The sequence below is a fragment of the Leguminivora glycinivorella genome, chromosome 8, assembly GCF_023078275.1.
Source record: "Leguminivora glycinivorella isolate SPB_JAAS2020 chromosome 8, LegGlyc_1.1, whole genome shotgun sequence".
NCBI lineage: Eukaryota > Metazoa > Arthropoda > Insecta > Lepidoptera > Tortricidae > Leguminivora > Leguminivora glycinivorella.
In genome coordinates, this window is record NC_062978.1 from 1,264,193 (window position 1) to 1,278,041 (window position 13,849).

At 38.9% G+C, this 13,849-nt stretch overlaps 1 protein-coding gene across 1 annotated transcript in view; it reads right to left on the bottom strand.

Annotated features, from left to right (window-relative positions):
- The window catches only part of LOC125228804 (dynamin-1-like protein), a 35,653-nt gene that overhangs the window by 14,895 nt on the left and 6,909 nt on the right, over nucleotides 1–13,849 (bottom strand). Inside the window, 7 exon segments of the mRNA XM_048133488.1 lie at nucleotides 7,404–7,574; nucleotides 8,768–8,911; nucleotides 9,451–9,596; nucleotides 10,409–10,586; nucleotides 10,589–10,670; nucleotides 12,255–12,284; nucleotides 13,567–13,747. Coding sequence (XP_047989445.1) covers nucleotides 7,404–7,574; nucleotides 8,768–8,911; nucleotides 9,451–9,596; nucleotides 10,409–10,586; nucleotides 10,589–10,670; nucleotides 12,255–12,284; nucleotides 13,567–13,747 — 932 coding nt within the window.

The following is a 13,849-nucleotide window of genomic DNA, read 5'->3' on the forward strand; positions in this document are numbered from 1 at the left end:
CAAATAATCATCGTAAGGACCAAGGTCCTACATGTATGTAGACTACATAATATAATCAACACTATTAACTGTGTATTTGTAATTCCTATTACAACGGCATAAAGTCTAGTGTTCCTCTTTGTACTTATTCAATGTGATTAAATTTAAATCATATTAAATTGACTCAGAGATGCATTTTTTTCTTTCCTTCAATTTTCCAATAAATGCCTGAACTATAAGTTTAAATTTCAGTGAAAAATATTCTTTATTTAATTTATATAGCTGCCCAGCTTCAGGGTTAATAACAGTAAAACATAAAAATGAATAGACGAAAACTGCAGTTCATTCAGTAAATTAATGCGGGATTGTGAATGTTTTTTTTTTATTTTCATCGAAAGATGTGATAAGTCACTGACGCCGGTATCGGTCCATGCAGACTCACCACCTCCGCCGTCCGCGCCCGCTCCAAATAAAAGACATGGAAAGCAAAACAGTTTGTCACTTTTTTCACATCCACATAACCACGGTGTTTTTTCATACTGTTCCAGTGTTCCGTTTTAAAAACACGTGTAAAATTTTGGTTTTTGAAAAACATATTTGCGTAAGTTTAAGGTCAGGCCGCGGTGGTCCTTTAGCTTTTAATTCTAATCGCGTTGCAAAAGTTTTTTCACACTCTTTTATAAATGTCACATTGTATCCATCCATTCTCACACACTTGCAATAAAAACAATTTAAACGGTTTCAAAATAAGGCAAAATTGCATTGCAAATTGGCAAAATAAAACTTGTTTATCTATTGTTTACTAACAATTAACAAAATACCGCGCGAAATACGCGGGTCGCGGATGACCGAGACGCATTTCGCGCCTGCGCGATGCAACCGAGACGGTAATCAAGGACAAACCCACAGACCTATATCGAGATAGAAGGAAAAAGCTTGGCGGTTGACAGGGAGACCGATCGTGTAACATTTCGCAATTATTGGTGTTCTTATTATGATTGGATTATCCTAGTTAATATTAATGTAGTTTACAATATTTATAATATAAGTTAGTTTGAGATTTTTGCATGAATGTATTTGTAATTTAATTTGTGTTGCATACTTTTTAATCTGTTGAATAAATAGATAAATACTTGATACCACAAATGTGAATTGACTCGACAGTTTGAATTCATGGCTTATTTTTACATCGCTCGTACTCTAAGACCAAATCAATTTATTTTCATTACAATCATTACAAACACATTATTCTAGCATTTATTTCATATTTATAGGTCGTTTGTTTTGAACGCACGCCAAATCGAGCTCGTCAAATTAAAACCGCAATGGAAAACTAATTTTGACATCCAATTGTCGAGCAGACTGCCGTTCGCGGTACTAAATATGATACTTTTTCTTTCTATCTTGATATAGCTCTGTGGTCAAACGTCCCTAGGAGCGGCGCTCCAGATTTACCTAATATTTCATACATAATCTTCTGTCTCACGCGCGGAGCTATGACTAAACTTCTCTTTCGCTCTTACTGAATTTCGTATTAGAGAATGTACTGAATATTTCTCCATAGGAGCGCAATTCAAAGCGCTCCGTTGAGCGCGGTGCGTATGGAATTGTATAGGAAGGGAATTGGCGGATTAATATAGACTGTATAATGAACTTTTAAGAAATATAAGTAATTGTTTGATTGGACTTTTTTGCGATAGTTTTTATATAGTATTTATATTAATTTGAGGTACCATAATTGATGTATTACTATAGTTTAATTGTGATTATTTTTGGGAGTGCACCGCACAAGCGCACTTTAGGGCAAGCCGCTACTGCTCTGGGGTATTCTCAGAGGACCTCAACATACACATCTCGACACCACTTGGTGCCCACAACACAGTCTTCCAGGCAGAATGTATGGGCATCATAATGGCAGCACATGCGATCGTCTCAAGGGAGGTACGTGACTACCCCATCCGTATACTCTCCGATAGTAGGTCAGTACTACAAGCTCTACAAAGTTATACCTTTACTTCAGGGCTAATCTACGAATGTCACAGAACTCTGACAGAGGTATGCACCACCAACAGCGTAACTCTTCAGTGGATTAAAGGACACAGCAACTCGCGAGGTAACGATGGAGCCGACATCCTAGCGCGTAGAGGCTCCGAAATGAAGGTGGCAGGACCGGAGCCCATACTACCATTACCTTATGCTTGGCTTCGAAACATGCTGCGTTACAACACCAAGGTAAAACACCAACAATACTGGTCTAACCTAGGCACCTGCAGACAGGCAAAGGTAGCACTCCCGACAATCACCCCCGGATTGTCAAAAAAGGTGAGGCAACTAAAAAGGCCACAGCTCCGACTTTTAGTGGGGGCCACAACTGGCCATGCCCCTTTCAACAAACACTTATTCACCCTGGGTGTAACAGACAGCCCCCTATGCAGAGCGTGCACGGAGGCAGAGGAAACAGCCGCCCACGTCATTCTCGAATGTCCAGGGGTGGCAGAATACCGGGCACAACACCTCGGGTCGCCGGGGTGTCTTCCAGAAGTCGTCGGCAACATAAAGGGTCTGCTAGGCTTTCTGGTAGAGCTGGGTTGGCAGGAATAGTGCCGCAACCCATCACGCAAAATAGGCGCAAATTATGACGTCGAGTTGCGGAAACCGAGCCCGCGTATACCTATAACCTATAACCTATAGAGTCAAAAATATATGATGCCAATACATCACTAAGCATTTAAGGGTTAAAAAAACGTAGAGCTTTGTCCGCGCTTTACTTTTCACCCACTTGACGCAGTAGCAATTAATATTTTGATGTAAGTATAATTATATTATTTAGCTATTAATCAGTCCACATTTAAATGCTTAAAATTTTTTTTGCATTAAAATCATTTTTAACCCCCGACGCAAAAACGGAGGGGTGTTATAAGTTTGACGTGTCTGTCTGTCCGTATGTCTGTCTGTCTGTCTGTCTGTTTGTCTGTGTGTGTGTCTGTCTGTGGCATCGTAGCTCCCGAACGGATGAACCGATTTAGATTTAGTTTTTTTTTTGTCTGAAAGCTGAGTCAGTCGGGAGTGTTCTTAGCCATGTTTCATGAAAATCGGTCAACTATGTCGCATTCGGGGGTTTTTTAAAAATTTTAATTTTGTCAACAGTCATCACTGCTTTAGTGCTAGTCAACCCCTTACTCGATGGGGATACAACGTTTCATAATAGAATTCCTATGACCACCATTCTGCTCCATCATCAGATCAGCTCCATAATACCATAATATTGCATTGTGACGTGATTTACATGTGTGCAAAATTTCAGATCAATGAGAAACCGGGAAGTGGGTCAAATGTAGCTTCCACGTTTTAACCCAAACATACTAAGAAGGCAAGTTAAATAAAAGCTTGTAAAAATAAAGTGACATGTCATGTAAGTGATTATGAAAGTGATGGATATTTAACCAAACGAATCGTACACCGATACTGGTTGAAAGAGAGCCCTCATAGTATTTCACACAAGCAATGGCCGGTTTAATCATGAGATGTTGCTACGATGAGTTTGGTCCCAGCTCACACGGACAGATTACCTGGTTGTACGCGTCCCAGATATTCGTCATGAATACTAGGACGGACCCTCTTTCGCCCATTTGGCGGAGAAGCAGCTACAAACAATCACACGTTACAATACTTAGAGTTAACCCTTTGAAGGTCAGAATTGTGCGTCACAACCCGAAATTAATCTCTGTAAATTCTGAAGTTCTTCACATTGACGCGGCGCGCGTGCGCGCACAGGCGTGGCGTTCACAGGGTTAAGCGACATAGGGTCGGTTGCACCAAACCGCCTGTGACCGAATTTATCGAAATATTTTGAATGGAAATTTCCATAAAAATCTGCTGCGTGACGTTGATGTATGTGTTAAATGTGGTTGATGCAACTGGCCCTTAGATATATTCATCAACAGATCTTTTGTAAAAAGACAACTTCATCTTTAATTATAGCATGACAAGTTTTTATTTGACCCTCGCCACGTTGCGGATTTTCAGCAGAACTAATTTCTTTTACTGGCAAGGATTACTATTTGACACCCGTCATCGAAAGCCATCGAATGTCAGTGATATAAACAAGAAGAAAAGATTTTAAATTTCCTAACGGTTTCATCGCAAATATGCCCAAAATAATATTGAAAAAGTGAAAATAATTATACTTAATGTGAAAAATGAATTACAACAAAAAAGGATGAAGGATTTCACAGCATTTCGATGATAATGTTCCGAAATCGGTTGTTGACATGTCCGGTACTGACGGTTTATAGTGCGGTTCTCTTGTATTGATTAGTTGGTTTCGATTAAGCTTAATATATTTTTTGTTCTTATTTAAGGTGTCTGTAGCTCTGCCGTGAAAAATATTTATAGAAATAAGGAGGCTGTTCCATCATTGCTACCAGTACAAAACAAGGTCTCACGCAAAAAGAAAATAAACATTGACGACTTCGATGCAGGCACAAGATTCATGTGTATTTTAGGCTGTGCGGATACAAGTAGCGAGTATTCAAACCTTGCTTATTACATTTTTGTTCTCTAAAACCGTTTTAGTTTTCTACAAATATTAACGCGAGACCAGTACACACTGTCCCCATTATATATGACGTCCGCACTTTATTGCCATATGAAAACGTTTTGTAGCGACACTTCTTCAGGGTCAAATAAAATCTTGTCAGGCTTTATGTATTTGCAAAAAGAAACAAATACATTGGATCGGCTTAAACTGGAGTGAATAAGATTTTAATAAAAAAGTCAGAAGTTTTCATGCTAATTCTATGTATAAATGCTAAATTGGGAAACAATCAGTAAATATAAATAAGTAACGGCATGCATAAATAGCTCCTTATGAACGCCTAACATGCCAACTCTCTCACCTATCATAGTCTACCATCATCCTCCTTGCGTTCTCCCGGCATTTGCCACGGCTCATGGGAGCCTGGGGTCCGCTTTGACAACTAATCCCAAGATTTGACGTAGGCACTAGTTTTTCCTTTTTCCTAGGTAAATATATGACTCTACATATTCTATATTTATTTGACAAGCTTTGATCGGCGTTTTGAAACTGTTCGTCATTACTTTTGTCTGATCAAAGTTCATCTCTAGTCCTATACGTTGGCTACATCTTTTGACCCAAATAGTGCTGCCGATGAAATCAAGCGTAGAATAAACCTATCGTGGAAAAAGTTTTGGGCCCAAAAGGACATTTTTAAAAGCGATTTTCCCTTATCAATAAAGAAAAAAGTTATGGACAGTTGTATTTTACCCTGCCTCAGGCAGGGCAGGGCAGGCAGGCCAGGCCACCTGGCACGGCTGCAGGATGGTCGTACCTTACTTAGTTACTAATTAGTGTTATTGTGAATAAACTTTCATTCATTCATTCATTCGTTATAATGTTAATTATTCTGGTGAGAAATAAACGGCTTTTTTATTTTATTTTATTTTACTAGTTTTTACGAAAGCGACTACCATCTGACCTTCCAACCCGAAGGGTAACTAGGCCTTATTGGAATTAGTCCGCTTTCCTCACGACGTTTTCCTTCACCGAAAAGCGACTGGCAAATATCAAAATTATCACTTTTTTAGAACTGACTTTTTTTGGCGTTCATAAGGGCCAAAAACTAGCAAACACTCGTCTATACTTTGCAAAACTTGCACTACTACTACAAAATACACGTTTATGCGTCCGTGGCACACAAATGACCCTGTGGTTAGCATTACGCTGAGGCGGGACCATTTCGTGGTAAACAATTACATCAATGTGTTTTTTTTTCTTTGTTTTTTAATTATTAATTTTTCTTTTAACTTTTGAATGTGCTTGTATTGTTTTATATGTGTTGTATCTTGTTTATCACGAATAAAAAAATAAAAAAAGTAATTTTGTATTTCGAATTAAAGTTATTGTTAGGTTGCAACTGTATACTAGTATTTTTGTCTGAAATCCATGTGACATCAAATAATCAATATTCCTATAGGTACTGTTCAGTGTTTACATTATAGTTATGTCAAATGTCAAAGTTAGTCTTGTTGATCTGTCCATATTTAGCACTCCTTTTTAATGATATAGGCAGCAAACTATGCCGCCCATAAGCTGACATGCATAGATGGCAGCAGCGGTTGATCCATACAAGCCGATTCCCACCGGCTTGCCTAAAATTGATTATTAGTAAAGTACCTCATGTAAAGGTAGGTTTCTTTTTGCTCAGTGTTGCCTAGCAGAAATTTTCACCGGCCGCCACTGATAGATGGTGCATGCTGATGGACATAAGCAACATCAGGGGAGCCACTTATGCGTTGAATACTAACGGAATTTTGAAGATCAAGCGAAGTCTAAAGCAATCGGAATCTAGCTTTTCTAGCTAGTAATTTTCTTTCCCAATGAGCAAGTAGTAAATTCATTCGATCATCGAGTATTTTTTTACGAAATGCGGTTCAAACCCGATACTTCTTCAAAGCACCATCACTAGTAGTATGATTAGTCACCGCCAAGAACCTTATACTCAAAGTGGATGTCGCATTTATGCTACTCCATTAAGGGTATGTATGTATAGCCAGCTGCAGAGGAAGACAAAAGATGTCTTAGAATATGATTGCTGATTGTACATGACTTTGAAGTCAGTAATGTGTAGTAATAGTAAGCGTGCTTCTTTGTACCAGGGTACGGACAAGTGATGCGGCAGGATGAAAGTCAAGCTACGAAAAAGGTATTGTGAATGAATGTGGAAGGAATGAACGAGAGACGAAAACCGAAGAAAAGGCTGATTGATGGCAGTCCATCAGCCTTTTCTTCGGTTTTCGTCTCTCGTTCATTCCTTCCACATTCATTCGTGTGAGAGAGGATATGAAACGACAGAAGTGAACGACGAGATGACGGGGTGAAAGAATAAGACATGCTGAATGAATGGGATAAGGACAAGTGATGACTTTGCAACTGTCGCATTGGAATGAAATACTTGGGCCATTTTTTTTTTCAAAGTTGTCCACCCCACTTTTTTTGGAATTGGAATTTTTTATGTGGATTCCACTCAGAATCACGAGTTCTTTCAATTGTAATAGGATAAAAAAAGCGTCCCAAGGTTTTTCTCCCCATACCGTTACCATTTTTTCATACATTTTGTATGGCGATAACGGAATAGAAGGTTTGAAAAATGTATGAAAATCTTGGGACAATTTTTGTCTACTATTAGGATCGAAAGACCTCGAATCGCGTAAAAAATACCCTCAACATGTTACAAAAAAAGTGGGGTGGACAACTTAGAAAAAAATAGGCCCACTTGCTGCGGCAACTGTTGCCAGCGTAGTCTGAACCAAACGTTAACCTTCAAGAAGTCCACTTTGAATACAGTTCTTGGTCACCATACTTACGTTAGCAAGCCATGCAAAAAACAAAAGCATATATCTACTTTGAACAACGTGGATACCGGAGAGGGCGTGGCGCGGGGCTTGCGGAACATCGGGCTCTCGTCCATGGAGTCTGTGCTCTGCAGGAGCCCCGACACCAGCGCCGCCTCGCGGTGGAAGTCGGGGTGCTTCGTGTTGATGTAGGCGAGCTCGATGGCTACTAGGTTTTCCACCTGTGGATGATGATGGTCAATTAAATAATGAGGACTCTAACACAGATTACTCTGCCTGAAATCTTCTCGAGGTTGAGGCGTAAGGTTAGAGCCGGCGTAGCTTTATTTGACGTTCATATGCCTACTTGAAAAATAAATATTTCATTTTCATAATCTAGTCCCAAACTAAGCATAGCAGTACTATAGGTACCAGATGACAAATTAATGTCCTTACCGGGGTTCGAACCTAGAACCATCACCTTCGCAGGCAGGGTCACTAGTGTCACTACCAACTGGGCAAGGTCAGCAAATTGAGACTCCCGCCTCAAAACAGGTACCCACCCGTGAGAGATTCTTAATATTCACTTCTCTGAAAGGTATTTTCTAAATGAGATTTGAAACTGTACTGTAAAGTGTTCGTTTTATGAGAGGAATAGACGGAGGAATATTGTTCCAATGCCTGGCTGCAAGATATCGAAAACAATCCGTAAACGCAACAGTTTCGTGATGATGTGTTTTCAGTGGGCATGGTAGATTGACGAAAGTCAGTCCAATCCAAGATAAGTGGGCAACGATTTGACAGCCTTACCGGTGCAAACATTATGATGAAATTAAGACGCTTACTTAACCCTTGCAGTGGCTGGGGCTGTCAAAATCGTTGCCAACATTTCATAGAACTCTTCCATACTTTATTGAACGATGTAATTCGTATTTTGGTGAACAGACAGGTTTTTTTTCCATATATTTCACTCACCATGGCGTTGGTGGCGGAATATTGTTTCAACATTTGGTTGCCACATAGCGAAAACAGCTTGTAAAGACCAATACGTGCTAGACCTATTTATGGAGCGATGTAATTCGTAGTTTAGTGAACAGACAAGTTTTTTTTCATAGGCCACTGTAGAACTTCAAAAAATGTCATGACAGTGATGTTATAAATCAGATTGTAAAAATCTACAAAATGCTTGTCATTTTGACATGTTGTAAGAGTACATCCATCCTTCCAAACCTGGTTGATCGCGCACAGCACTCCATCTGGAGGGATGAAACTCTTATTTTGGTGAACAGAAAGGTTTTCCATATATTTCACTCACCATGGCGTTGGTGGCGGAATATTGTTCCAACATTTGGTTGTGACATACCGAAAACAGCTTAAAGACCTGTATGTTCGTATTTTGGTGAACAGTTAGGTTTTTTCAATATGCTTGACTCACCATGGCGTTGGTGGCGGGCAGCCGCGTCCGCAGCAGCTGCGTGACCACGTCGACGATGCGCTGGTGCAGGCGCGGGAAGCGCAGCATCTCCTGCTGCACTTCTGTGCCGCAGTGCTGCACTATCCGCTGCATTTCTTCGTGCACCTACGCAATTAATCATTCTGATTAGCCAAAACTTTCACGATGCCACTAGGCTTAAAATAAATTTAAAAATGGAAAATGTCTGCCTTGGGTGAGACTTGAACTCACGACCTCTGGATCTATACTCCAGCGCTGTGCCATCTGAGCCACCAACTTCAACCATTGACCTAAGTGGTGGAAAATTTCGGTGGCTTGGTTGGAGTCTTGATGGCAGAGCGCTCAGAGGGGGGCTCAAAAACTAGCCGAAAAAACCTCGCGTGATTTATGCATGAGCCCGACCGGTTGGGACACTAAAGCATGCTAAAAAATGTGCTAAAGCTAAAAGCGCTTTGCTTCTTCTTTTCTTATGCGCACTGCCAAGGAGTGGAATTCCTTGCCGGCGGCTATATTTCCGAGCTCGTATAACCCGGCAACCTTGAAATTAAGAGTGAACAGGCATTTTCTGGGCGAGCTCACTCCATCGTAGGCCACGTCTTTGCCTTTGGCTAATCTGTGGCCAAGAGTAAGCCCATTTATAATAATAATCAAAAAATGTAATATACCAGCTCGACGCAGCGTTGTGAGGGCTCCTCGAGACGGCGGATCTGTCTCTTGACGAGCAACTCAAACGACACCTCTGGTACGAAGAGCGCCGGCCGCGGGCCCGTCGCGTTGCGGATAGCTGTCAGTATATCCATGCGCGTCAAACCTGCCATAAACATATAAGTTTTTTAATTGCTTATGATATTACTATACCTTATAAGTGTCCCGCCGTTGTGTTATTAATATTGAATTTTTCTTGGCGTAAACTGTCCCGCCCAGAACTTTCGTCTTATTCCCGCTAATCCGCGAATAGATAACGCTGGCCCGCTGAAAACCTTGTCAATCAGTGCTAACCTGTTATAATTACTTGCGTATTTTTTACGCACAAATTTATTTGCGTATTTATTTTTATTTTTGCGGTGGGAGGGTGGGAAAATTAATTGCATGTAAAAAATACGCAAGTAATTATAACAGGTTAGCAAGCACTGATTGACTTGCACGTTATCTATTCGCGGATTAGCAAAGGAAAGTTCTAGTTTACGATTAACATGGATTTCCGCAAAGTAACGCCTGATTCCATCGATTATTTGAATTTTTTATTAGAAAAAACTGAAAAGCGAATCATACCACCAAAATAATCTATACGGAATTATTTGTCGCCCTCGTAAGTCTATGGCTTGAAAATTAAAAAAAAGTTTCTCGAGCGAACGAATTGTTTTCAAACTGAAACCAAATTGTTGTTTTCATACGCCCCTACATATATAATGTAAATTTCATGTACATCGCGAGCCATTTTCAGAAATTGAATGAACAAATGACACTTTTGTGCTTTCTGACAAGACAAAGAGACTCACCTACTAGCAGATGAATAGAATCCAGCGTTCTACCAAAGGTCTCATGGAATATGTAACAGATCCGGGTGCAACCACACAGTTCTGTAGTCTCGATGTTCCTAAAGACTAACATACTCTGACTCACCTACTAGCGGATGAATAGAATCCAGAGTTCTACCAAAGGTCTCATGGAATATGTAGCAGATCCGCGCACCGCCGCAAAGTTCCGTAGTCTCGATGTTCCTCGCGGTGCCCTCTATGGTGGAGCAGTAAGCGCTGGCGAATTTCGTGATGATCTGTAGCAGCGTCTGGTACTTGTCCGAGAAACGTCCTCGCCGTAGGAGTTGAGAAGGGTTTGGAATTGGGATATCATTACGTTTACGCGGACCTGAAAAAAGGTAAGTTAGCTGATGGTCTTGAGTACGCCATTATATCATAATATATGCCATTTTCAATCAAAAAGATACTTATTGTCGATTGACAATAAGTCGCGGTTTCCATAATAGCTTCAATATGAAATCGATCTTATCGACAATAAATTATGACAATGTATTAGAGATGGGCCGAATATTCGGTATTCGGCATATTCCTCGATTGTATAATATGCATTAACAATGATCTAAGTTTGTTTATTTTGTATTTTTTGTTCACTTGTTATGTTTTTGGTAATTGATTGTAAATTATCACAGATCTATAGTGGGGGCTAATTCGGTTGCATTGCCGAATACTTACCGAATAAACAAAGTAAATAACTAATCTAGATCTTACGTATTCCATTGGATAATAAGCTCCTATTTTAGTAGCTTTTTAAGGAACTACTAAAAAGAGATAATTGCCTTTGCGTCAAAATACTCAAAATATAAATACAAAGTTGAAAAAAACCGTAATTTAAGAGTTGAGAAGAGTTTAGAGTTGTTTTAACTAAGTTTTAGTTAAATCCACTAAATCGTAAGACCATATGTAGTTCGAGTAACATATGTAACCATTATCAATCATTTAATAATTTTAATCTTAACATCCGCTTTAAAATATGACGTAACCGAATATTCGGCCGAATGTTCGGTTCGGTAAGAGCTGAACCGAATGTTCAGCCGAATATTCGTATTCGGCAAAGTCCATATTCGGCCCATCTCTACAATGTATTGATTGAAAATACATACATATGTATTGATTGATTGATTATACATTTTGTTTGAAATATTACATAATTATGTTATTTTCAAAAACTACGTATTTGAAACAAACTTTTATTGCGTACTGTACTTTTATTTCATCTTAGATTGTTCAGGAACTTCTATCACCACTGCTGTCCAGGTTTTAGCAGGTTTGGTATCACTAGGATACCACAATAGAGAGTAGTGAAGCTGCAAAATTGCATGGATGACGATTTTACAATCATTGATAAATTCGCCAAGCACTTTTGCAGCTCACTGTACATTATTATATTGACACGAATACCATTAAAACTGGACGTCAGAATAGATCTAGAGCTGTAGAAGAACGCCACAAACGATAATAATATTATTATGTTATCCGGACGAACTACAACTTACATAACAATAACGACTAGAGATGGGCCGAATATTCGGTAAATATTCGGTATTCGGCATATTCGGCAATTTTTTCAATGTTTGTATTCCGCCGAATAGTTCGATTACATTGCCGAATATTTACCGAATAAACAAAGTAAATAAATAGCGTAAGTTGTGTCGTTTTTCATCGCACAATGACATCCTATTTCAGCATTCTAAGGAACCACCAAAGGGAGATAAAATGCGTTAAAATATGATTACCTGCAACAATTATGTAAAAAAGTAAAAATAACGTATCTTAAAAAACAAAACCAAAAATTTTCTTATGCACTAAATTACAGGAACATTAGGAGCCTTAGTACCGGTATAGACCTCCTCCAAAGTACTAAAGTTGTAATAAAATAAGACTTTGTTAATGTAAATAAATTTATAGTCAAGAATACATAAATTTATTGTGACGGGCGGTAATGGTAATAATATAATTTATGGCTCATCAATTCTTGTTGATTGCAGAAAGTTAAGATAATATTTGAAAAGTAATCACAATCACAAAAGTCATGGCAAAAATGATAAGATAATATTTGAAAAGTCATGGCTTTAATTCGCATATACAACGTGTTTCCGGTATCACTCAAAACCTCAGACACCCCAACAGATTTTTATTTTTTTAAACTCATCTAGAGTATTCATCGTTTAATCTGATAGTTACTTTTTTTGAAATTGAATTTTTAGATTTCTGTACAGCTCTATTTGACTTTTAGCTCTACACTCAATAAGATAATTGCTAACTACCATCATAAACCATAAAACTATTTATTTGTGTACGTTACTGCAACGACATAAGGTTTACCAATAGACAGCTAAGATGTCATTGTAAAACACTTTAAAGCTTTGTCACAGTAAACTTCAAATTGGACAGGTAATCGCAGTAAGCAAATTTAAACCCAATATTCAGAATGACAAGGTTGTAATTAGGTACGAGTTCAATTTGTTATGACTTATGATAAACATTAAGATTAAACTGACAAACAACGTCAAACTCGTAGCGGAAAAAATAATCGCCCAAGTAACCAGCCAGTATTAATACCCCTAAATACTGAAAAAGGTAAACAACCTCTAGCAATGCGATATACACAATGTTGTATTACTAATACAATAGAATAGGCACATAAAAAATAAGTAATCATACTAATTTAAATAAAAATATTACCCTCATCAAGATATAGCTCAATCGATTCTACTCTCGATTCTGAACAAACGGTTTTCAGGTTTTTAGTGTTAAGTGAAACACGGTGTATATACATATATTATTATGACATACATGTATGACACAAAACATTATAAAAACAATAAGAATTCATGAACCAAATATTTATCTACAATTAAATGCCATTTAGTCTTCTGCGCGACGGACCGGTAAATCCTTGAGCTTTACAGTAACGTCTGTAACATATACCTATCTAGAAAACACCCATGACTTGGGCACAAGTTTAACACAGAAATAAATGATCTCATCGGGGTTCGAACTTCGAAGCCAGAACCATCGTTAACAGGCCGGTAAAACTAACCACAAAATTAAAATTTTGAAAAACCCCCGACTGCAACATAGTGGACCGATTTTCATGAAACATGGCTATGAACACTTCCGACTAACTCAGCTTTCACACAAAAAAAAAATATCTAGGTCGGTTCATCCGTTCGGGAGCTATGATGCCACAGACAGACAGACAGACAAACAGACAGACAGACATACACGTCAAACTTATGACACCCTGTCGTTTTTGCGTCGGGAGTTAACAAAAGAAGAGAAAATAATCAAGAAGAATCAATAGAGAAGTTTACCGTAATGGATTTCTTATCGATAATGTCTTGCTGCGAGCGGTTGACGACGCCGATGATGCCCAGTTTCACGGGGATCACACGCCCGCACAGGATATCTATTGCATCGGTCCCTGAAACACGACACAGTTTTACATCATTGGTTCATAAGAGCAGTTGAGAAGCAACGGCAGGATCGCCATGTAAGGAGGTTAGTTGATGGAAACAACTTGTCT